General features: G+C 44.3%; 1 protein-coding gene across 1 annotated transcript in view; it reads right to left on the bottom strand.

The window, feature by feature from the left end:
• Window positions 1-13,843: 13,843 nt before the first annotated feature.
• The window catches only part of OPRK1 (opioid receptor kappa 1), a 104,047-nt gene continuing 94,070 nt past the window's right edge, over window positions 13,844-23,820 (bottom strand). The window contains exon 4 of the mRNA XM_040432115.1: window positions 13,844-14,775. Within this exon, the coding sequence (XP_040288049.1) occupies window positions 14,252-14,775 (524 nt within the window). The 3' untranslated portion in view covers window positions 13,844-14,251. The remainder of the gene's footprint in view (window positions 14,776-23,820) is intronic.

Raw genomic sequence — 23,820 nt, 5'->3', positions numbered from 1 at the left:
AACGTCAGCAGGCCATTCTGAAACTCATATGTTTGGGGGACAGGCCCCACACCGCGCAGGAGTTGTGGCGGGGTATAGAACAACAGACCGACGAGTGGTTGCTGTCGGTGAGCCTCAAGCCCGGCTCGGTGTTGTGCGATAATCGGCGAAATCTCGTTGCAGCTCTGGGACTAGCCGGTTTGACGCACATCCCTTGCCTGGCGCATGTGCTGAATTTGGTGGTGCAGAAGTTCATTCACAACTACCCCGACATGTCAGAGCTGCTGCATAAAGTGCGGGCCGTCTGTTCGCGCTTCTGGCGTTCTCATCCTGCCGCTGCTCGCCTGTCTGCGCTACAGCGTAACTTCGGCCTTCCCGCTCACCGCCTCATATGCGACGTGCCCACCAGGTGGAACTCCACCTTGCACATGCTGGACAGACTGTGCGAGCAGCAGCAGGCCATAGTGGAGTTTCAGCTGCAGCACGCACGGGTGAGTCGCTCGGCGGAACAGCAACACTTCACCACCAATGACTGGCCCTCCATGCGAGACCTGTGTTCCTTGTTGCGCTGTTTTGAGTACTCCACTAACATGGCCAGTGCCGATAACGCTGTTCTCAGCGTAACTATCCCACTTCTATGCTTCCTTGAAAAAACGCTCCTGGCGATGATGGAAGAGGATGTGGCACAGGAGGAGGAAGAGGGATCATTTCGTAGGGTTTCTGGCCAGTCATTCCCAAGTGGCTCCGAGGGTGGATTCCTGCACCCACAATGACTGGGCCTCCATGCGAGACCTGTGTGCCCTGTTTCACTGTTTCGAGTACTCCACCAACATGGCCAGTGGCGATGACACCGTCATCAGCGTTACAATACCACTTCTATGTCTCCTTGAGAAAACACTTAGGGCGATGATGGAAGAGGAGGTTGTAACGGTCGCGTACACACACACAGGGGGGAGGGAAGTGACCACTGCGCTCCACCCTTACCCCTGGCCCTGCCTACTTGCCTCGCGAGTCCTAATGACAGGGGACAACTGGACGGCAATCCCTAACTTGGAGTAAGTGCAGGGATGACAGACAGACAAACAACAGGAAGTGAACGGACCGAGTCAATACCAGGAAAGCTGCAAAGTACAAATGGAGCAAGCAGAGAATTGTCAGGAGAAGCCGGGGTCATAAATACCAGGAGAGCAGAGAAGTACAAGAGGAGTCCTAAGAGAGTAGTCAGGTGGGAGCCGAGGTCACAATACCAGGACGGATGCGCAGTACAGGAGGATCAGGCAAAAGGATGGTCAAGGAACAGGATCAGGTAAGTATTCAGCAGTCCAACAAATAGCCAGTAACCTAGAAATTAACAGGCAACCTGTAGCCAGCAGGCTGCCTGTATTTATAGTGGGGAGTGAGGGTCATGTGACGTGGCCAGCGTCACATGACCGACAGACCAACCAGTCGAGCACCGAGTGATCAGCTCGGCGCTCAAGGCAGACTTAGGAGCAAGGAGCCACCCAGCTAGTAAAGCCACCCTGGGAATGAGGTCAAACACAGAACCTCATTCCAAAAGCTAAGCAACAGTTCTGCGGGCAATGGGGGACCGAGTGCACCTTCGGAACCCTGTGACAGAGGTGGCCCAGGAGGAGGAGGAGGAGGAAGAGGGGTCATTTTTAGCACTTTCAGGCCAGTCTCTTCGAAGTGACTCAGAGGGAGGTTTTTTGCAACAGCAGAGGCCAGGTACAAATGAGGCCAGGTACAAATGTGGCCAGCCAGGGCCCACTACTGGAGGACGAGGAGGACGAGGAGGAGGAGGATGAGGATGAAGCATGTTCACAGCGGGGTGGCACCCAACGCAGCTCGGGCCCCTCACTGGTGCGTGGCTGGGGGGAAACGCAGGACGATGACGATAAGCCTCCCACAGAGGACAGCTTGTCCTTACCTCTGGGCAGCCTGGCACACATGAGCGACTACATGTTGCAGTGCCTGCGCAACGACAGCAGAGTTGCCCACATTTTAACGTGTGCGGACTACTCGGTTGCCACCCTGCTGGATCCACGGTACAAAGACAATGTGCCCACCTTACTTCCTGCACTGGAGCGTGATAGGAAGATGCACGAGTACAAGCGCACTTTGGTAGACGCGCTACTGAGAGCATTCCCAAATGTCACAGGGGAACAAGTGGAAGCCCAAGGCGAAGGCAGAGGAGGAGCAAGAGGTCGCCAACGCAGCTGTGTCACGGCCAGCTCCTCTGAGGGCAGGGTTAGCATGGCAGAGATGTGGAAAAGTTTTGTCAACATGCCACAGCTAACTGCACCACCACCTGATACGGAACGTGTTAGCAGGAGGCAACATTTCACTAACATGGTGGAACAGTACGTGTGCACACCCCTCCATGTACTGACTGATGGTTCGAGCCCCATTCAACTTCTGGGTCTCCAAATTGTCCACGTGGCCAGAGCTAGCCTCTTATGCCTTGGAGGTGCTGGCCTGCCCGGCGGCCAGCATTTTGTCTGAACATGTATTCAGCACGGCAGGGGGCGTCATTACAGACAAACGCAGCCGCCTGTCTACAGCCAATGTGGACAAGCTGACGTTCATAAAAATGAACCAGGCATGGATCCCACAGGACCTGTCCATCCCTTGTGCAGATTAGACATAAACTACCTCCCCATAACCATATATTATTGTACTCCAGGGCACTTCCTCATTCAATACTATTTTTATTTTCATTTTACCATTATATTGCGGGGCAACCCAAAGTTGAATGAACCTCTCCTCTGTCTGGGTGCCGGGGCCTAAAAATATCTGACAGTGGCCTGTTCCAGTGTTGGGTGACGTGAAACATGATTCTCTGCTATGACATGAAGCCTGAATCTCTGCTATGGGACCTCTCTCCTCTGTCTGGGTGCCGGGGCCTAAATATCTGACAATGGACTGTTCCAGTTTTGGCTGACATGAAGCCTGATTCTCTGCTATGACATGAAGACTGATTCTCTGCTATGACATGAAGACTGATTTTCTGCTGACATGAAGCCTGAATCTCTGTTATGGGACCTCTCTCCTCTGCCTGGGTGTCGGGGCCTAAATATCTGACAATGGACTGTTCCAGTGTTGGTTGACGTGAAACATGATTCTCTGCTATGACATGAAGCCTGAATCTCTGCTATGGGACCTCTCTCCTCTGCCTGGGTGCCGGGGCCTAAATATATGACAATGGACTGTTCCAGTGTTGGGTGACGTGAAGCATGATTCTCTGCTATGACATGAAGACTGATTCTCTGCTGACATGAATCCTGAATCTCTGTTATGGGACCTCTCTCCTCTGCCTGGGTGCCTGGGCCTAAATATCTGACAATGGACTGTTCCAGTGTTGGGTGACGTGAAGCCTGTTTCTCTGCTATGACATGAAGACTGATTCTCTGCTGACATAAAGCCTGAATCTCTGTTATAAGAACTCTCTCCTCTGTCTGGGTGCCGGGGCCTAAATATATGACAATGGACTGTTCCAGTGTTGGGTGACGTGAAGCATGATTCTCTGCTATGACATGAAGACTGATTCTCTGCTGACATGAATCCTGAATCTCTGTTATGGGACCTCTCTCCTCTGCCTGGGTGCCGGGGCCTAAATATCTGACAATGGACTGTTCCAGTTTTGTGTGACGTGAAGCCTGATTCTCAGCTATGACATGAAGACTGATTCTCTGCTATGGGACCTCTCTCCAATTGATATTGGTTAATTTTTATTTATTTTATTTTTATTTTTATTCATTTCCCTATCCACATTTGTTTGCAGGGCATTTAACTACATTTTGCTGCCTTTTCTGCCCTTTAGCCCTTTCCTGGGCTGTTTTACAGCCTTTTTAGTGCCGAAAAGTTTGGGTCCCCATTGACTTCAATGGGGTTGTCCACGTGGCCAGAGCTAGCCTCTTATGCCTTGGAGGTGCTGGCCTGCCCGGCGGCCAGCGTTTTGTCTGAACGTGTATTCAGCACGGCAGGGGGCGTCATTACAGACAAACGCAGCCGCCTGTCTACAGCCAATGTGGACAAGCTGACGTTCATAAAAATGAACCAGGCATGGATCCCACAGGACCTGTCCATCCCTTGTGCAGATTAGACATTAACTACCTCCCCTTAACCATATATTATTGTACTCCAGGGCACTTCCTCATTCAATCCTATTTTTATTTTCATTTTACCATTATATTGCGGGGCAACCCAAAGTTGAATGAACCTCTCCTCTGTCTGGGTGCCGGTGCCTAAAAATATTTGACAGTGGCCTGTTCCAGTGTTGGGTGACGTGAAACATGATTCTCTGCTATGACATGAAACCTGAATCTCTGCTATGGGACCTCTCTCCTCTGTCTGGGTGCCGGGGCCTAAATATCTGACAATGGACTGTTCCAGTTTTGGCTGACATGAAGCCTGATTCTCTGCTATGACATGAAGACTGATTCTCTGCTGACATGAAGCCTGAATCTCTGCTATGGGACCTCTCTCCTCTGCCTGGGTGCCGGGGCCTAAATATCTGACAATGGACTGTTCCAGTTTTGTGTGACGTGAAGCCTGATTCTCTGCTATGACATGAAGACTGATTCTCTGCTGACATAAAGCCAGATTCTCTGCTATGGGACCTCTCTCCAATTGATATTGGTTAATTTTTATTTATTTTATTTTTATTTTTATTCATTTCCCTATCCACATTTGTTTGCAGGGGATTTAACTACATTTTGCTGCCTTTTCTGCCCTTTAGCCCTTTCCTGGGCTGTTTTACAGCCTTTTTAGTGCCGAAAAGTTTGTGTCCCCATTGACTTCAATGGGGTTCGGGTTCGGGACGAAGTTCGGGTCGGGTTCGGGACATTTCCGGGAAGTTCGGCCGGACTTCTCGAACCCGAACATCCAGGTGTTCGCTCAACTCTACTAACAAGTCACATGACACCTTGGAGACCAGGTTTCCATAACAACTCCATTTTTCTTTACTGTTATAGGTTACTGTTAAGGGGGCGTGGTGGTGTGGAGGTCACGGTTAGAGGGGCAGGCCACTGTAGAGGTCTCTATTATCGGGGAGGGCTGCAGTGGAGGTCACTGTGAGTGGATGGGGAGCTGTGGAGATCACTCTAGAGGTCACTGTTAAGGGGGGACCACTGTTGATTTCACTGTTCTGGGAGATCTGTGGATGCCACTGTTAAGGGGGGCACTGTGGATGCCACTGTTAAGGTAATCACTGTGGGTGTCATTGTTACGGGGCCACTATGAATGTCACTGCTTTAGGGCCACTGTGGACTTCACCATTATGGGATACTGTGGATGTCACTGTTATGGGAGTACTGTGGATGTCACACAAATAACAAATTAAATAGACCCATGTAAAGCCCTGTAGTTGTACTTTGAATGCAGTGCTGGATTATATCATTGATGTTAGAGCATGGTTTACATGGTTTTGTTTAATCTCTTCCAGGCAGCCACATTATTTTTCTCGTTATAGCAAAATGAGGGCTTTATTTTGTGGGATGAGTTGCATATTTAGTGGCACTGTTAAATGTCTCATATAATGTATTGAGAAACTATACTAAATTATTTATGGGGTGTATTGGAAAACAAATGCTATGCTGTCATATATATTATTTTATTTTTATTAATTTTTTTCAGAGGCAGCAGTACTAATAATGTTTTTTTTTTGTTTTTTTTTAATTGCTTTAATTTTCATATGATAAATGGACCTTAGTGGGTACTGCTCTCCTTAGGGAGACCAGCTGTGTATGGAGACAATCGCAATTCTCCATGGGAAAATGATATGCAAAGATAATGATATTTCATTGGGAGATACCTCTGTGCATATAATAAATTGTAAAGTTTTTAAAATTTGTAATATGCCTTTAATTTTAAAAATCTTATTAAACTTTTCTAGAGGACTTGAACATGTGATTGCTTGTACAATGCACTGTAACAAATCTTTTTTGCAGTATATTGCACCTGTGGCATTATCTTATTACATTTTGCCTCTGGCAGAGTGCAATGGGATCAATAAGATGTCAGGCCTGGGGGTCTTCAGTTGGCCTCCAGCTGCTATTACGTTGAATCATGGGAAGGGGATGAGCTGGGGACAGAGGGAGACCACTCTCTCTGTCTAACCAGTCAGATGCTTTGATCAGCAACCACGGCCCCTGAGGATTAAAAATGGCTGGCATCAGAATAATGTTGCAGACAAGTGTTGGGTGTATAAGGCTTGTTTCAAACTAGCATTAACCCAGCATTAACCCTTTCAATACTGGGTGATTCTCAATTTTTTTCTTTTTCATTTTTTACTTCCAGCCCTCCCAAAGCCATAACTGTTTTACTTTTTCATTCACATAGCCATATGCGGGCATGTTTTTTGAGGGACAAGATGCAATTTCTAATGGTACCATTTATGGTTGCATACAATGTGGTGTTATTTTTATTCTATGGGTCACAACGATTACAAGGATACCACAACATTTTGGGTTGTGTATGACTTTTTTATTGCTTTTTATTCAATTTTTGTGGGAGGTGAAGCAACCAAAACACATCGAATTGGCCATTTATTCCCCTTTTGCGATTTACGTTTTTTATGTTTTAATAGTATGGGTTTTTTCGCATGCGGCAATGCCTATGATGTTAATTTTTGTAAATATCTATGTGTTTTTATTTTACTTTTGGGGAAAGGGGAGTGATTGGAATTTTTATATTTTTTTTAATATTTTTAAAAACTTTTTTCATGGTGATCCATGGGGAGCCAGAGCACAGTGGGGAGTGCATGCTCCCGTTCTTTTACTTCCCAGATTACTTCGCATATTTGATCACCTGACGGGTTAAATGTATACGTTATCATCGATCGTATACTTTAAGAGGACCTTTCACCGATTATTACACTATGAACTAACTATACAGACATGTAGAGCGGCGCCCGGGGATCTCACTGCACTTACTATTATCCTGGCGCCGCTCCGTTCTCCTGCTATGCCCTCCGGTATCTCCGTTCACTAATTTATGGTAGGCGGAGTCTGCTCTTGTTCTTTTGTAGCGCTGGCCAATCGCATTGCAGAGCTCACAGTCTGGGAGAAAATAACCTCCCAGGCTGTCAGCTCTGCGCTGTGATTGGCCAGCGCTAGAGCAGAACAAGGGCAGTCACCATAACTTAGTGACTGGAATCTCTGCCTACTATAACTTAGTGAGCGGAGATACCGGAGGGCATAGCAGGAGAACGGAGCGGCGCCCAGGGATAATAGTAAGTGCAGTGAGATCCCCGGGCGCCGCTCTACATGTCTGTATAGTTAGTTCATAGTGTAATAATCAGTGAAAGGTCCTCTTTAGTCTTGGGTGGTTGCTGTTTACAACAGCGGGCACCCGGCGGCTATGGCACCCGCTCCCCTTGTAAGCGGGCTCTATTTTTAAATGCTCAACTGCCAATGTAAATTTACGTGGAGCAGTTGTAAAGGGGTTAAAATCTTCCAGCAGGCTGTCCCAGTACAGGAACAGCCTGACGGAGTTCATCATATACTGTCTGCACCTCTGCTGCAATCATAGTTTTTTGGCACTTATGTCAGAAATAAGCCAGTTCCCCGCCAGGGGCTTGACGGTGCTCCTGACCATTCCAGCTATGCTGGATATGATCAATTCTGGCATAACTAGAGAAAGATAGTTACGTTTGCAATCATAGAAGTGTTTGCAGAACTCTGTCAATACAGAGGACAGACAAAGGTAAGTGACATATATAGATCCTATGGTGCCTGAGAACTGTTATAGATAATAGGTTGAACTGTGGGGGGAAACTATTTTCTGAAAAATATTGCTCAGTATGAAGTTATTCTTCAAAATAAAATGATTCCATGTAGCAATGCACAGAAAACCTGACACTGCAACCTTCTTTTAAATTAAACCAATGCTTTTAGCAAAGAACCTTGATTCCAACATCTTTTGAATGAATGGTATTAACAAGAACAAACTTCAAAAAATAAAATACTTTGTGTAACATTCTTCATTGTTTTCGAGTCAGTATTGTGGTGACAGCAGGATGACACTGTTGGGACACTAGGGTGGAGAGGATGATGCAAAAATGAGGAATCTAAGATGTCTGCATGACAAACTTTGCAGAGATGGAACATGGCTGAAGGAAGTCGACATGATGGTCTTAAGGCCATGATGGTCCTAAGGACTCATGCACACGGACGTTGCCCAGCCGTGGCCGCATTGTGGCCCGCAATATGCAGGCACCGGCCGTGTGCTCCCCGCATCACAGATGCGGACCCATTCACTTGAATAGGTCCGCAATCCGGAGCTGCGGTGCGGAATGTTGGCAAAGAAGCACTACGGAGTGCTTCTGTGGTGTTTCTGTCCGTGCCTCCGCACAGCAAAAAATGTTAACATGTTATATTTTTTTGCGGTGCGGACGGATCACGGACCTATTCAAGTTGAGGACCGCAAATTGCGATCCACAATGCACGGAACGGCCGCACAATGGCCGTGTGCTTAAGGCTTAATAGAGAAGATGAGGAAAGAGAATTTTTAGATTGGAGGAGATGTCACTGGATGTAATATTTATTTTGCTCACTGAGCGCTGACATATTCTGCAGCACTCTACAGGCATTAGCATCACTTGCTGTCCTCAGTGGAGCTTACAGTCTAAGTTTCCTATCATTATGTCTTTTGAGTGTGGGAGGAAACCAGAGTACCTGGAGGAAACCCACGCAAATACGGGAAGGACATACGAACTCCAGATGTTGTCCTTGTTCAGATTTGAATCTAGGACCCCAGCGCTGCAAGTCACCAGTGCTAACCACTGAGCCACCATGCTGCCTCTGAATTAGGTATGTAGTGCTGTATTCCCCTACCGAAAGACAAAGCAGGATTCTGAAGGTAGGTCTAACTATGTGCTGTGGCTCATGTCCAGTGGCGGATTACAATAGGGACGTTCGGGTCGGCAGCCCCGGGCCCAGCACCGCTGGGGGGCCCAACGCTGACCCGAACGCCCACATACTGCTGCGGGGCACGGGAGCGCATAGCTCCCTGTCCCGTCCGCGATCACCGCCATAGGCTTCAGGCCTTGAAGGCCTGAGGCCTATGCGGTAGAGAAATCCCGGCGCAGGCGTGCGTGATGACGTCATCGCACGCCTGTGCCGGGACGCAGCACTGTGACGCGCCTGACTCTGCGAGCAAGCGCCCGGCCCTGGACATACAGTAGGTGAGTATTTATCTTTTCATTTTTTTGTTCATTTTTAATTTTTTTATTTCATGTGCCTACTTTGGGGGGGGGGGAGGCACACAGGAGGACATATTAGGGAAGTTAAATCGAGTACATGGGGGGGTAATGTGGGGGCTGTATGGGGCCAAATTATTATGGGCGGGAATACTATGTGGGGGCTAATTACTATGTGGGGGCAGTGTGGGGGCAAATTGCAATGTGAGGGCAGTGTGGGGGCAAATTGCTAAGTGGGGGCTGTGTGAGGGCAAATTGCTGTGTGGGGGCAAATTGCTATGTGGGGGCAGTGTGGGGGCAAATTGCTATGTGGGGGCTGTGTGGGGGCAAATTGCTATGTGGGGGCAAATTTCTATGTGAGGGCAGTGTGGGGGCAAATTGCTATGTGGGGGCTGTGTGGAGGCAAATTTCTATGTGGGGGAAAATTGCTATGTGAGGGCAGTGTGGGGGCAAATTGCTGTGTGAGGGCAAATTGCTATGTGGGGGCAGTGTGGGGGCAAATTGCTATGTGGGGGCAGTGTGGGGGAAAATTGCTATGTGGGGGCTTTGTGGGGGCAAATTTCTATGTGGGAGCGGTGTGGGGGCAAATTGCTATGTGAGGGCAGTGTGGGGGCAAATTGCTATGTGAGGGCAGTGTGGGGGCAAATTGCTATGTGGGGGCAGTGTGGGGGAAAATTGCCATGTGGGGGCGGTGTGGGGGCAAATTTCTATATGGGGGCAGTGTGGGGGAAACTATTGTGTGTGGGGAAATTGCTATGTGGGGACAAATTACTATATGGGGCAGTGTGGGGGCAAATTACTATGTGGGGGCAGTGTGGGGACAAATTACTATATGGGGCAGTGTGGGGGCAAATTACTATATGGGGCAGTGTGGGGGCAAATTACTATATGGGGCAGTGTGAGGGCAAATTACTATGTGGGGGTAGTGTGGGGGCAAATTACTATATGGGGCAGTGTGGGGACAAATTACTATATGGGGCAGTGTGGGGGCAAATTACTATGTGGGGGCAGTGTGGGGGAAATTGCCATGTGGGGACAGTGTGGGGTAATTTCTATGTGGGGGCAAATTACTATGTGGGGAAAACTATTGTGTGGGGGCACTGTGGGCAAATTACTATGTGGGGGCAGTGTGGTGGAAATTACTATGTGGGGGCAGTGTAGAGCAAATTACTGTGTGGGGGGCAAACTACTATATGGGGTCAGTTTGGGGGAAATTACTGTGTGGGGGCAAATTACTATGGGGGGATTTCTATGTGGGGGCAGTGTGGTGGAAATTACTATATGGGGTGTTGCTATTGGGGAGGCACTGTATGGGCAATTCTATTATTTTTGGGGACACTATACAGGGATTATTGCCTGGAGCACAATATAGGGTGTTATTATTACTGGGGGCACTCTAAGGGACATTATAGCTGCTGTGGACACTATAGGAACATTTGGGGTAATTTATCAAACTGGTGTAAAGTAGAACTGGCTTAGTTGCCCATAGCAGCCAATCAGATTCCACCTTTCATATTTGACAGCTCTTTTGGAAATCCAGTTCTACTTTACACCAGTTTGATAAATTACCCCAATTATGTCTATTAGGGTCACTATTTTTTCAGCAGTATAGTTCCTTGGGCATTCGGGGGCACAACGGGCACAGTATTGGGGGTGGCAGCAGGATGACGATGTGGGGACACCAGGATGAAGAGGTTGATGGAAATATTGAGAAATCTAACGTATCTGTGTTACAAACTGTAGAGACGAGATGTGGCTGAAAGAATTTGCCATGGTGGTCTGGGTAAAATGGAGGAGAAGAGGAAAGAGAAGGTCTACATGACAGGAGATGTCCCTGGATGTAAGAGGTATGTGGTGCTGTATTCTCCTCCATGTCTTTTTTATTACAATTATATGTATTTTAAATTTGGTGACTACATTTTTCAGTTTAGGACCCAATTTGGGGTATTTTATTTTAGTCTGAAGATGTCATATGGCCTAAGAAGAGACTGTGGCGCCCATGAAGCACCGCAGCCTCTTCTTACAAAAAAAAAAAAAATGGGGGGGGGGGGGGGCAAGTTTGGTAGACAGCCCCGGGCCTATCATGCACTTAATCCGCCCCTGCTCATGTCTCACTTCCACAGAAACGAGGAGGAGGAGGACAGAACGTGGCAGATGGCACATTCCAGATGGGAAGCTTTTAGGGAGGTATTTTGTGCTGATGTGACAGTATACTGTTTTGCATTGTGGTATTTGCTTCTGCTGGAGCAGTATTTTGCTTTGCTGGGGCAATATATTGTGTTGCGCTGTGGAATTCAGTTCTGCTGGAACAGTATATTGTGCTACACTGTGGTATTTGGCTCTGCTGTGGCAGAATTTTGTGCTACATTGTGGTATTTGGTTTTGCAGGGGCCTTATATTGTGCTGCACTGAGGTGTGGCTGCTTTGCTAAATTTTACAAAAAACATTTTGCTTAGTGATGAATTACTTCATCACAGAGCGCATTTCTTTGTAAATAGCCGGTGCAATGACAGGGAACAGCGATTGCGCCAACCCCCATCATGAACCCCTCAGATGCAGTATTCATCACTGATTGCAGCATCTGAATATCCACATTAAAGCATTTTACTGTTTGCAAATTGAAAACATTTTTTTAATCATACTTACCTAATCCATTGGATCGCGAAGAGGCCGACGTGGCCATCTTGCTTGAAGATCCAGCATGAAATCTTGTGCGGCGCATGATGTCATCTCGTCGGCCGGCATGGTGACTTCATATGTTACCACACACAAAATTTCACATGCGGTCTTCAAGTAAGAAGGCAGATGCGGCCTCTTCGCACTCAAATAGATGAGGTAAGTATGATTTTTTTTTTTTATTATTACCGCCATTTCATGAAAATCGATTCATTACCACAAAGCACGAGGAAATTCGGCTTTGCTGCAAATCGAATTTCTCCTGAAACCTCTGTGTGCCTCAAATGTTTTATTTTATGTATTGTGCATGAGCCCTTATTGTCAGCCCTTATCAGCACAGATGTAGGCTGTTTGTGTTGGGCTGAATTTAAAGGGACACTGTCAGAAATGAGTAGTATTTTGTTTTTTTGTTTTTAAACACGATATTCACAGAATATGTATTTTTTACTTTTTTTATTAGAAGTTTTGGCTATTTGTAGTTAAAGAGCCTGGACAGAAAGTTGAATACATGGAATGACTTCCAAAAAATTATATCCATTCCATTCTGTTTTTTGCTTTGTTTTGGCTTTTTTTTTGTTGCAAAAACAAAAACACACAGAATATTCAGATATAGGCTGTTAATATGTGATACAAAATTTTGATGGAAATGTCTCTTTAACCAAAAGAGCAAGGTTGTATATTAACCTTTCAAAAATGAGCATCACTGGCGAGATTATTGTAGCCTAAGAATGGATGACATCCGTATGCCACCCGTTTTTTTTAATCCATCGTAACAATGCCTAAAACGGACAAGAATAGGACATGTTATATTTTTTTTGAGGGGCTACGGAACAGACATACTGATGCGGACAGCACACGGTGCGCTGTCTGCATTTTTTGCGAACCCATTGAAATGAATGGGTCCGCATCCTATCCGCAAAAAATGCGGAACAGACACGGAAGCAAGCAACATTCGTGTGCATGTAGCCGAAAACTATGATTTTTTGCTATTGCTTTGCTTTCCTTTATAACCTATAGGCCTCCTGCACACGACCGTATGGCTTTTTCAGTGTTTTGCGGTCCGTTTTTCACAGATCCGTTGTTCCGTTTTTTGTTTCCGTTTTGTTTCCGTTTCTGCTCCGTTTTTCCGGATTATATAGATAAAATTGGGCTGGGCATAACATTTTCAATAGATGGTTCCGCAAAAAACTGAACGGAAACGGAAGACATACGGATGTTCTGTTTTTTTGCGGACCCATTGACTTGAATGGAGCCACGGAACGTGATTTGCGGGCAATAATAGGACATGTTCTATCTTTAAACGGAACGGAAAAACGGAAATACGGAAACGGAATGCATACGGAGTACATTCCTTTTTTTTTTGCGGAACCATTGAAATGAATGGTTCCGTATACGGACCGTATACGGATCGCAAAAAACGGCCAGTGAACGGGAAAAAAAGCGGTCATGTGCAGGAGGCCATAGGAGGATTTGGATCAATGCTGCTCCAAGTATCCATTTAAATATTGCTAAAACAATAATTGCTGGTGACCAGCATTGATTAGCAATGAATTAACCATGTCATGCAGTCATCAGCTTCAAAGCCAGTAGGTCATTACTAATACCATTATGTATCAATCCTGGAAAATGATAGACAGACCACTCATGACAGGGCAAGCCAAAAATCTATCTTTAATAATGACCACAATTTATATGTAGACTTTACTCATAGTTTCCTGTCAAAATCAATTATTTGGAGAAAATGGATGAATAACGGACTGGGTTCTAGTGCCCCCAAAAGTAAAAATGCAAAACTACAGTTAATAAATAATAACAAACATATTTTTCATAATCTAACTTGTTGTTAACTAAAATTGTTTGGAATAATACATTTTATTTCGCCAGATGTAAACATACAATACAATATATGTAATACAAAGTATATACAATATACATATTCCAGTATTAAGCAGCAAACCAAAACTCTGTGCCTAGTGTTGTACAATGTACAATGGCCAACAATGTACAATAACACTCCAGTATCAAATATCACATTTCTGCATTTACAATATTTAAAAGAAAAACGGTACATTATTTTACTTTACTTTTGGTTGTTACAGACACAAAATGGATTATTCATATACAGCTGACAACTATATACATTTATTACTTAAATCTATAAGATTATATTTGTACTCAATACTTATATTACAGTAAATATAACACACCACTCGAATACTGAATGTGTGTACGTAATAATAAATTCATAAAGTTCCTAGGCAAGTTATGGCACAAGTCTTACTAAAATCTGTCATTGAGAATTCTCAAAATGAATCATACTGCAGATGTTATCTGAGTAAACCCTTCATTGGTCCCACCACTTCCTTGAGGTGTGTAGGAAGTCATCTCCACTGCTAGTCATACTGGCTTGGTAGTCCGCTCCCCATCCCTTGTGTAGGCTGGATCATGTACAGTGTTTCCAACTCTGCTGTTTCCTTGCCGATCCAGTCTTAGTTTTGAAGGAAAGCAAAAGTCTTTGAAACATCTCTTAAAATTTTCATCGAGGAACGCATACAAGATTGGATTTAAACTGCTATTAGTGTAGCCCAACGCAATGCAGAAATAATAGATTGAGCTTACAGCAATGCCTTGTGGTACATCTACAAGGGTTTCAACCAGCACAAAAATGTGAATTGGGGTCCAGCATATAATAAATACGGCTACAACAACCAGCACAAGTCTTGTTATGCGCCGGAGATTTCTGTCTTTTTCCCGAGATCCGGAGAGTAGACGAACACTTTTTAATCGCAGGATCATTAAGGTATAACAGATAGTGATAATAAACACGGGAATGACGAATGCAAAGATGAATACGCAGATTTTCATCACTGTGTCCCAGTACCAGTAAGGAGTTGGAAATTGAAGGGCGCATTCTATGACACCTGAAAGGGTACAAAGAAAATTCAAGTCCATCAGATTTGCAGAAAGTAACAAACTGGTGCGCCCACGGGCAAATAATCAGTTCTACAGACCAAGTGTTTCAAGTGCTATCTTATGTCAAAAGGGTTCTCCTGACTACGGATATTGATGACCTATCCTCCAGACAGGTTATCAATATCAGATCAGTGAGGGTCTGACACCCAGCACCCCCAGTGTTCATATATATAGGGGCAGCATTGAAAACTACATAGTGCATAGATGGAGTGCTTTAGCTGAGTGTTTTTTATTGGTCAGGGAGGTCACACCTGAGTTTATGTTTCCTTAGAGTTAGATATCTCTATCTGCCTTTGTACTGAAATTTGTAGGAAAGTCCAGCATTCATGTATCCAATAAAATCCAGGCTTCCTTTTCCATTCAGGGTGCATTAGGGCAAAACTGATCCATTTTTGACCGCTTGTTAGAGCTCTGAATGAAAGTAGCCTTACACATTTCAGACCTACATGAGGACCTTACATAACCTATGTAGGTCTGAAACATGTAAGTCATGTGTTTTTTTTTCTTTAATCTTGGATTATGGTGATTTCCAAATGAAGCCTGGATTTTACCTTATATGTGAATGCTGGACTTTCCTTTGATTATTGTTGTATCCGACCTCTGTTGGCATCTCAACTTGAAATCCGGTGAGCTGAGCGTTTTTAGTGCATGCTTCTATATTAAAAACTGTATTATTCTTCAAATATATTTACATTAACATTGCAAATGAAGAAGGAAAGCAATAGCAGGTGTATTATGTGTTGGCACAGAACATTATTTTGTGTGATAAAGCACACAGCTCGCATCTGCAACGTCTAGGCCACATGTCTTCCTCTGATTCACAATAGAGCAACCAAGCATAAGACATCCTGGCCACTAAGACCACCAAGGCCATATTTGTAGTAAGATTGTTATAATTAGTTTTCAAGGTTTTCTCTTAAGTGGAATATAATGATGCACAAATACACATTCCTTGGATATTATGATATAGCAGTTCAGGGTGAAGGACGGCATTCAGCAGAAAATGAGAACTTGTAGTGAACGTTTACTCACAAAATAGAATTTATCACACTACAGGAGCATGAAATCAATTTACAAGATTAGAACAACCGCAAAGCTCAATTTCAATCAGTCCACGTTTATAAGAACAGTTGTACAAAGGCAAAAATATGGCCTATTCAAGTTAAAATGGAGCTAGATTAGTTACCCACTGATACATTGCACACATTTAGTCCAATTTTACATTCAATCATGTTCTTATTTACAGTAGAGGAATTAAAGTAGATTACAGGCGGGTTGGTAGGTGGTAATTAAGGTGGCCAATACATTAGTCCAGGTGCATTACTAGGTTAAAACATTCGGGGCCTGGGCCCCTGATGTTTTTTCTCAGACCCCGAATGCCCTGCCTGTCGGATAGATATAGACCTGATCAAAAGTTTAAGACCACTTGAAAAATGGCAAAAAATCATATTTAGCATGGCTGGATCTTAACAAGGTTCCAAGTAGAGTTTCAACATGCAACAAGAAGAAATGGGAGTGAGACAAAACATTTTTTTGAGCATTCAATTTAATGAAAACAACAAATAAACTGAAACAGGCTGTTTTTCAGCTGATCAAAAGTTTAGGACCACACCTCCAAAAAAAAACTAAACCCCCCCAAAACTTTTGATCAGGACTGTACAACTGTATTGCTGTCCTCAGGATGGCAATACAATTGATTCTAATGCCCTGCAAGAGCTGAAGGACTTGTGATGACATCACAGTCCATGTGATCAGTTCTAGATGCAGTAGCTGAAAAGGACCTGGGATGATGTCACCATCATAGGACCAGTGCAAGAGAGGACGGCTCAGCAGTGAAGAGAAGTCCTGGGAAGAAGCTGTGGTGAGGTCTGCTACATGAGGAGAGGTTAGTGAAGGGGTAGATTACTCAGTGTGAGAAGCAGAGCAATGTTGGGAGTTGTAGTTATTTAACTGGGACTGTATGTTAGGGCTGAAGGGAGGGAAGTTATTTACATGGGACAGTGGGATGGAGTGATGTTTTTTACATGGGACTGAAAGTTGAGGGGGTGATGTTATTTATATGGGAATGCATGTTGGAGATGGCTGGGGCAGGGTTATGTTATTTACATGGGACTATATGTTGAAGGCAGCTGGGGAAGGGGTGATATTATTTACATGGGACTGAATGTTGAGGGGGTGATGTTATTTACATGGGACTATATGTTGAAGGCGGCTGTGGGAGGGAGTGATATTATTTACATGGGTCTGAATGCTGAGAGGGTGATGTTATTTACATGGGACTGTATGTTGAAGGCGACTGGGGAGGGGGTGATGTTCTTTACATGAGACTATGTTGAAGGCGGCTGGGGAGGGGGTGATGTAATTTACATGGCACTGTATATTGGAGGGGGTAGGAGAAATAGTATCATGTTATTTACATGGGACTGTATTTTGGAGGGGGCTGCAGATAGAGAGGGGTGTTATTTACATGGGACTGTATATTGGAGGGGGCTGGAGAGATGGTGTGAGGGTATTTACATGGGACAACTATGCCGGAGGAGGGAAATGTTATTTACATGGGACTTTATGGTGGAGGGGCTGAGGAATTATAATTTCTGAGGACAATAAACGGAGGAATATAACTACAGGGGGCACTGCAGGGCGCATTATAAATACTGGGGGCGCTTCAGGGCGAACATTATAACAGTAGGGGACAATATAAATACTGGAGGCACTTCAGAGCGAGCATTATAATAGTAGGGGGGTGATATAAATACTGGGGTACTTCAGGGTGAGCATCATAACAGTTGGAGGCTTTATAAATGCTGGGGGCACTGTGGGGGGCATTTTAACTCTTAGGATACTGGAGGTTTTTTCGTTTTTGCGTTTTCATTTTTCTTCTCTATTTTCCTTGAGCCATAACTTTTTTATATTTTTGGTCACATAGCTGTATGAGGGCTTATTTTTTGCGGAAAAGGTTGTACTTTCTAATGCCACCATTAATTATGGCATAAAATGTAGTGGGAAGCGGTAAAAAAATTGCAAATTGGGTGGAATTGGAAAAAATGCAATCCCTCCGCCGTTTTACGGGTTTTGTTCCCACAACGTTTTGTTTACAGCAAAACTGACCCATGCCCTTCAGTTCGATTACAACTATACCCCATATGTATAGGTTCTTTATGTCTAAATAGTGTAAAAATAAATGTAAACTTTGATAATTGCTTTTTTTTACATCATCATATTCTGACCCCCACAACTTTTTTATACTTATGTCTACTGAGCTGTTTAGGGGCCCATTTTTTGCAGAACAACATTAGCAGTTTTTATTTATACAATTTGGGAGTGTGCGTGACTTTTTGATCACATTTTATTACATTTTTTGGGTAAGAGAAGCAATGAAAAAATGGCAAATTGACCATTTTAACCCTTTTTTCCGTTACGCCATTCGCCATATCTGAATTTTTTTTTCTATTTTAATAGTATGGGTGTTTTCAGTCACGGTGATACCCATGATATTTATATTTATTGTTATTCAGGTTTTTTTTTTAGATATACGAAAATGGGGTGATTTAAACTTAAATTTTTAGTATTTTTTATATATATACACGGGAATGACAAATGCAAAGTATGACGAATATTTTTGTAATTTTTTTGTGATGATTTTGTGGCTCATATATGAGCCTATAAATTACACGTATGTTTTTAAATTTTTCATTTTGGTCTATCAGGGATTTAAAAAAATGCCATTTAAACAAAATTTTGCTAATTTCTTATCCTGGCCTGCCATCTGGTGGTGAAAATAAGAATTACAGCATGAACACTTTCAGCCTCATCAGCAAGGCTGAAAGTGTTCAGCGTAAGTGCCAATGCCCCAATTGGCCACACGGGGCATCGGTAGGAAGCCCTTGTTTTTGTGCATTTAGATGCCGTGACCTTATTTGGTCACGGCATCCAAAGCATTTAATTACTACGATCGGCATTTTCGTGATCCTTCTCCCTGGCTGTGACGCTCTCCTCTGTGATTGGATCCCGGCACAGCCAGGGAGAAGGAGACGCCCATTGAGAAACCTTGGTGTCTCCTCCTCCCTGTTCCGATGCTCAGTATTAGCATACTGAGCGAGAAAACTGCAGGGGGGCACAGCGAGGCATAGGAGCGATATTTCTAAAAATCAGGCAGGGTGGCAGCATCAGCAAGTACCCCGCAAGTAAAGGTATTTATCTCAATTAATAAAAAAGCATGAAAGCTCCTCTTTAAAAAAAGATTGTACGTAGACAAAAGATATCTCTTTGAAGGAATGGAACATAATGATCTTTCATCTATCACTAACTTTTATTGAATATATGATACCAGTTTGAACAACTGTCCAGTATGTACTAAAAGTATATGTCTGCAAAACAAATGTTCACAGATGTTTTTTCAACTGCTGTCCATCCATTAACCGAGTTCTGTCTAATGTGTATGGCCCCATTAAGTCTTACGGCTAACACATATTTCTGCTAGTATGAAAGATATGCCATTCATGCTGTAAAATATTACTTGCTGGTGGGCAGGGAGCACTTATTAACTTTGGGGGTCCGATCTGAGGTGTGATTGGGGGTCTGAACTGGGGTGTAATTAACATTCAGGGTAAGATCTGAGGTCTGATTATTTTCCTCCTTTAAAGCCTATGTGTGTCTTATGGGCAGGTGCATCTTATAGGGCAAAAATAAAATGTACAGTACAGACCAAAAGTTTGGACACACCTTCTCATTCAAAGAGTTTTCTTTATTTTCATGACTATGAAAATTGTAGATTCACACTGAAGGCATCAAAACTATGAATTAACACATGTGGAATTATATACATAACAAACAAGTGTGAAACAACTGAAAATATGTCATATTCTAGGTTCTTCAAATTAGCCACCTTTTGCTTTGATTACTGCTTTGCACACTCTTGGCATTCTCTTGATGAGCTTCAAGAGGTAGTCCCCTGAAATGGTTTTCACTTCACAGGTGTGCCCTGTCAGGTTTAATAAATGGTATTTCTTGCCTTATAAATGGGGTTGGGACCATCAGTGGCGTTGAGAAGTCAGGTGGATACACAGCTGATAGTCCTACTGAATAGACTGTTAGAATTTGTATTATGGCAAGAAAAAAGCAGCTAAGTAAAGAAAAACGAGTGGCCATCATTACTTTAAGAAATGAAGGTCAGTCAGTCAGCCGAAAAATTGGGAAAACTTTGAAAGTAAGGGCTATTTGACCATGAAGGAGAGTGATGGGGTGCTGCGCCAGATGACCTGGCCTCCACAGTCACCGGACCTGAACCCAATCGAGATGGTTTGGGGTGAGCTGGACTGCAGAGTGAAGGCAAAAGGGCCAACAAGTGCTAAGCATCTCTGGGAACTCCTTCAAGACTGTTGGAAGACCATTTCAGGGGACTACCTCTTGAAGCTCATCAAGAGAATGCCAAGAGTGTGCAAAGCTGTAATCAAAGCAAAAGGTGGCTACTTTGAAGATATGACATATTTTCAGTTGTTTCACACTTGTTTGTTATGTATATAATTCCACATGTGTTAATTCATAGTTTTGATGCCTTCATAGTCATGAAAATAAAGAAAACTCTTTGAATGAGAAGGTGTGTCCAAACTTTTGGTCTGTACTGTATGTATAAATAAAAAAAAATATATAAAAAATAAAAAAATATATATAAATATATATATATAAAAGGAAAAGTGTGGCAGCACCAATTCACAAAATACAATGGCGGGTGCTATGTCCAGGATTGTCACTGCTTACCCACAGGTATGTAGATGAAAACGGACAGCACATCCAGTAGAAAACAGTGGAAGTTTATTGGGCCACGGTGGCACAAAGAGGCGACATTTCGGCTCAAAACACAGAGCCTTTCTCAAGCCTCAAGGAATAAACTTCCACTGTTTTCTACTGGATGTGCTGTCCGTTTTCATATATATATATATATATATATATATATATAAAACAAAATTCCGCCAACTAAGAGAGGCCATAGGCCTAACTAACTGGGACAAAATCCTCAAAAATAAAAATACAGCCACAAAATAGGATATTTTTAAAACCATCCTAAAATCTAATAGTTAGAGGTACATACATTATGGGAATAAAAGGTTAAGGAACATGAAAAAAACTATGTGAATAAATAGAATTGTAAAGAAAGCAATAAATGACAAAAAGAAAGCATTTAAATCACTAAAACAGGAGGGTAGAGAGGAAGCATTGAAAAACTTTAAAGGGAATCTGTCACCTGCTTTTACCATTTTAAGCTGTGACCATCGCTATGTTCACTAAAGTACCTTATTTCCAGCAGTCTTCTTTTTACTTTATTTCATTTTGTCCTTCTGATATAAAAGCCCTTTTTATGATATGCTAATGAGGCTCCAAGGTGCCCAGAGGGGCGTTTTTTTCCCTCTCCGGTGCCCAGTGACGCCCCCCTGCAGTGCCCAAGAACACCTCCTGATCCTGAAATAACCTCCCACAGCTCGGCAAACGGTTCCGCCCCCTCCCCACGTCATAGTCTACCTTCTAGAAATGCCCGTTCTTCTTCCTGTCGGCGGCCAGAAAACTTGTGCAGGCGCAGTACCGCCTGTGGCCTGCGCCTGCGCGATCATCAACCTCCTGAGGGCAACAGCCTCAAAAGTCTCACTGGGCATGCACCGAGCCCAGTGATGTAACCTGAGCGCTGTTGCCCTGAGGAGGTTGATGATTGCGCAGGCCGCAGGCGGTACTGCACCTGCGCGAGTTTTCTGGCCGCCGACAGGAAGAAGGACGGGCATTTCTAGAAGGTAGACTATGACGTGGGAAGGGGGCGGAACAGTTTGCCGGGCTGTGGGAGGTTCTTGGAACCTCATTAGCATATCATAAAAAGGGCTTTTATAACAAAAGGACAAAACAAAATAAAGTAAAAAGAAGACTGCTGGAAATAAGGTACTTTAGTGAACATAGCGATGGTGACAGGTTAAAATGGTAAAAGCAGGTGACAGATTCCCTTTAACCACCTCCGGACCGCTGTACGCACAGACGCGTCCTGGAGGTGGTTGATTCATTCCTCCTGGACGCATATACGCGTCCTCTCGCGAGACGCGAGATTTCCTGTGAACGCGCGCACACAGGCGCGCGCGCTCACAGGAACGGAAGGTAAGAGAGTTGATCTCCAGCCTGCCAGCGGCGATCGTTCGCTGGCAGGCTGGAGATGTGTTTTTTTTAACCCCTAACAGGTATATTAGACGCTGTTTTGATAACAGCGTCTAATATACCTGCTACCTGGTCCTCTGGTGGTCCCATTTGTTTGGATCGACCACCAGAGGACACAGGTAGCTCAGTAAAGTCCCACCAAGCACCACTACACTACACTACCCCCCCCCCCCGTCACTTATTAACCCCTTATTAGCCCCTGATCACCCCTGATCACCCCATATAGACTCCCTGATCACCCCCCTGTCATTGATTACCCCCCTGTCATTGATCAACCCCCTGTAAAGCTCCATTCAGATGTCCGCATGATTTTTACGGATCCACTGATAGATGGATCGGATCCGCAAAACGCATCCGGACGTCTGAATGAAGCCTTACAGGGGCATGATCAATGACTGTGGTTATCACCCCATATAGACTCCCTGATCACCCCCCTGTCATTGATCACCCCCCTGTCATTGATTACCCCCCTGTAAAGCTCCATTCAGACGTCCGCATGATTTTTACGGATCCACTGATAGATGGATCGGATCCGCAAAACGCATCCGGACGTCTGAATGAAGCCTTACAGGGGCATGATCAATGACTGTGGTGATCACCCCATATAGACTCCCTGATCACCCCCCTGTCATTGATTACCCCCCTGTCATTGATCACCCCCCTGTAAAGCTCCATTCAGACGTCCGCATGATTTTTACGGATCCACTGATAGATGGATCGGATCCGCAAAACGCATCCGGACGTCTGAATGAAGCCTTACAGGGGCATGATCAATGACTGTGGTGATCACCCCATATAGACTCCCTGATCACCCCCCTGTCATTGATTACCCCCCTGTCATTGATCACCCCCCTGTAAAGCTCCATTCAGACGTCCGCATGATTTTTACGGATCCACTGATAGATGGATCGGATCCGCAAAACGCATCCGGACGTCTGAATGAAGCCTTACACGGGCGTGATCAATGACTGTGGTTATCACCCCATATAGACTCCCTGATCACCCCCCTGTCATTGATCACCACCCCTGTCATTGATCACCCCCCCTGTCATTGATCACCCCCCCTGTCATTGATCACCCCCCCTGTCATTGATCACCCCCCTGTCATTGATCACCCCCCTGTCATTGATCACCCCCCTGTCATTGATCACCCCCCTGTCATTGATCACCCCCCTGTCATTGATCAACCCCCTGTCATTGATCAACCCCCCTGTCATTGATCAACCCCCCTGTCATTGATCACCCCCCTGTCATTGATCACCCCCCTGTAAGGCTCCATTCAGACATTTTTTTGGCCCAAGTTAGCGGAATTATTATTTTTTTTTCTTACAAAGTCTCATATTCCACTAACTTGTGACAAAAAATTAAATCTCATATGAACTCACCATACCCCTCACGGAATCCAAATGCGTAAAATTTTTTAGACATTTATATTCCAGACTTCTTCTCACGCTTTAGGGCCCCTAGAATGCCAGGGCAGTATAAATACCCCACATGTGACCCCATTTCGGAAAGAAGACACCCCCATGTATTCAGTGAGGGGCATATTGAGTCCATGAAAGATTGAAATTTTTGTCCCAAGTTAGCGGAACGGGAGACTTTGTGAGAAAAAAATAAAAAATATCAATTTCCGCTAACTTGTGCCAAAAAAAAAAAATTTCTATGAACTCGCCATGCCCCTCATTGAATACCTTGGGGTGTCTTCTTTCCAAAATGGGGTCACATGTGGGGTATTTATACTGCCCTGGCATTCTAGGGGCCCCAAAGCGTGAGAAGAAGTCTGGTATCCAAATGTCTAAAAATGC

The sequence above is a fragment of the Bufo bufo genome, chromosome 5, assembly GCF_905171765.1.
Source record: "Bufo bufo chromosome 5, aBufBuf1.1, whole genome shotgun sequence".
NCBI lineage: Eukaryota > Metazoa > Chordata > Amphibia > Anura > Bufonidae > Bufo > Bufo bufo.
The sequence above is the reverse complement of the archived record's forward strand: the minus strand, read 5'-3'. Positions and strand labels throughout refer to the sequence as shown.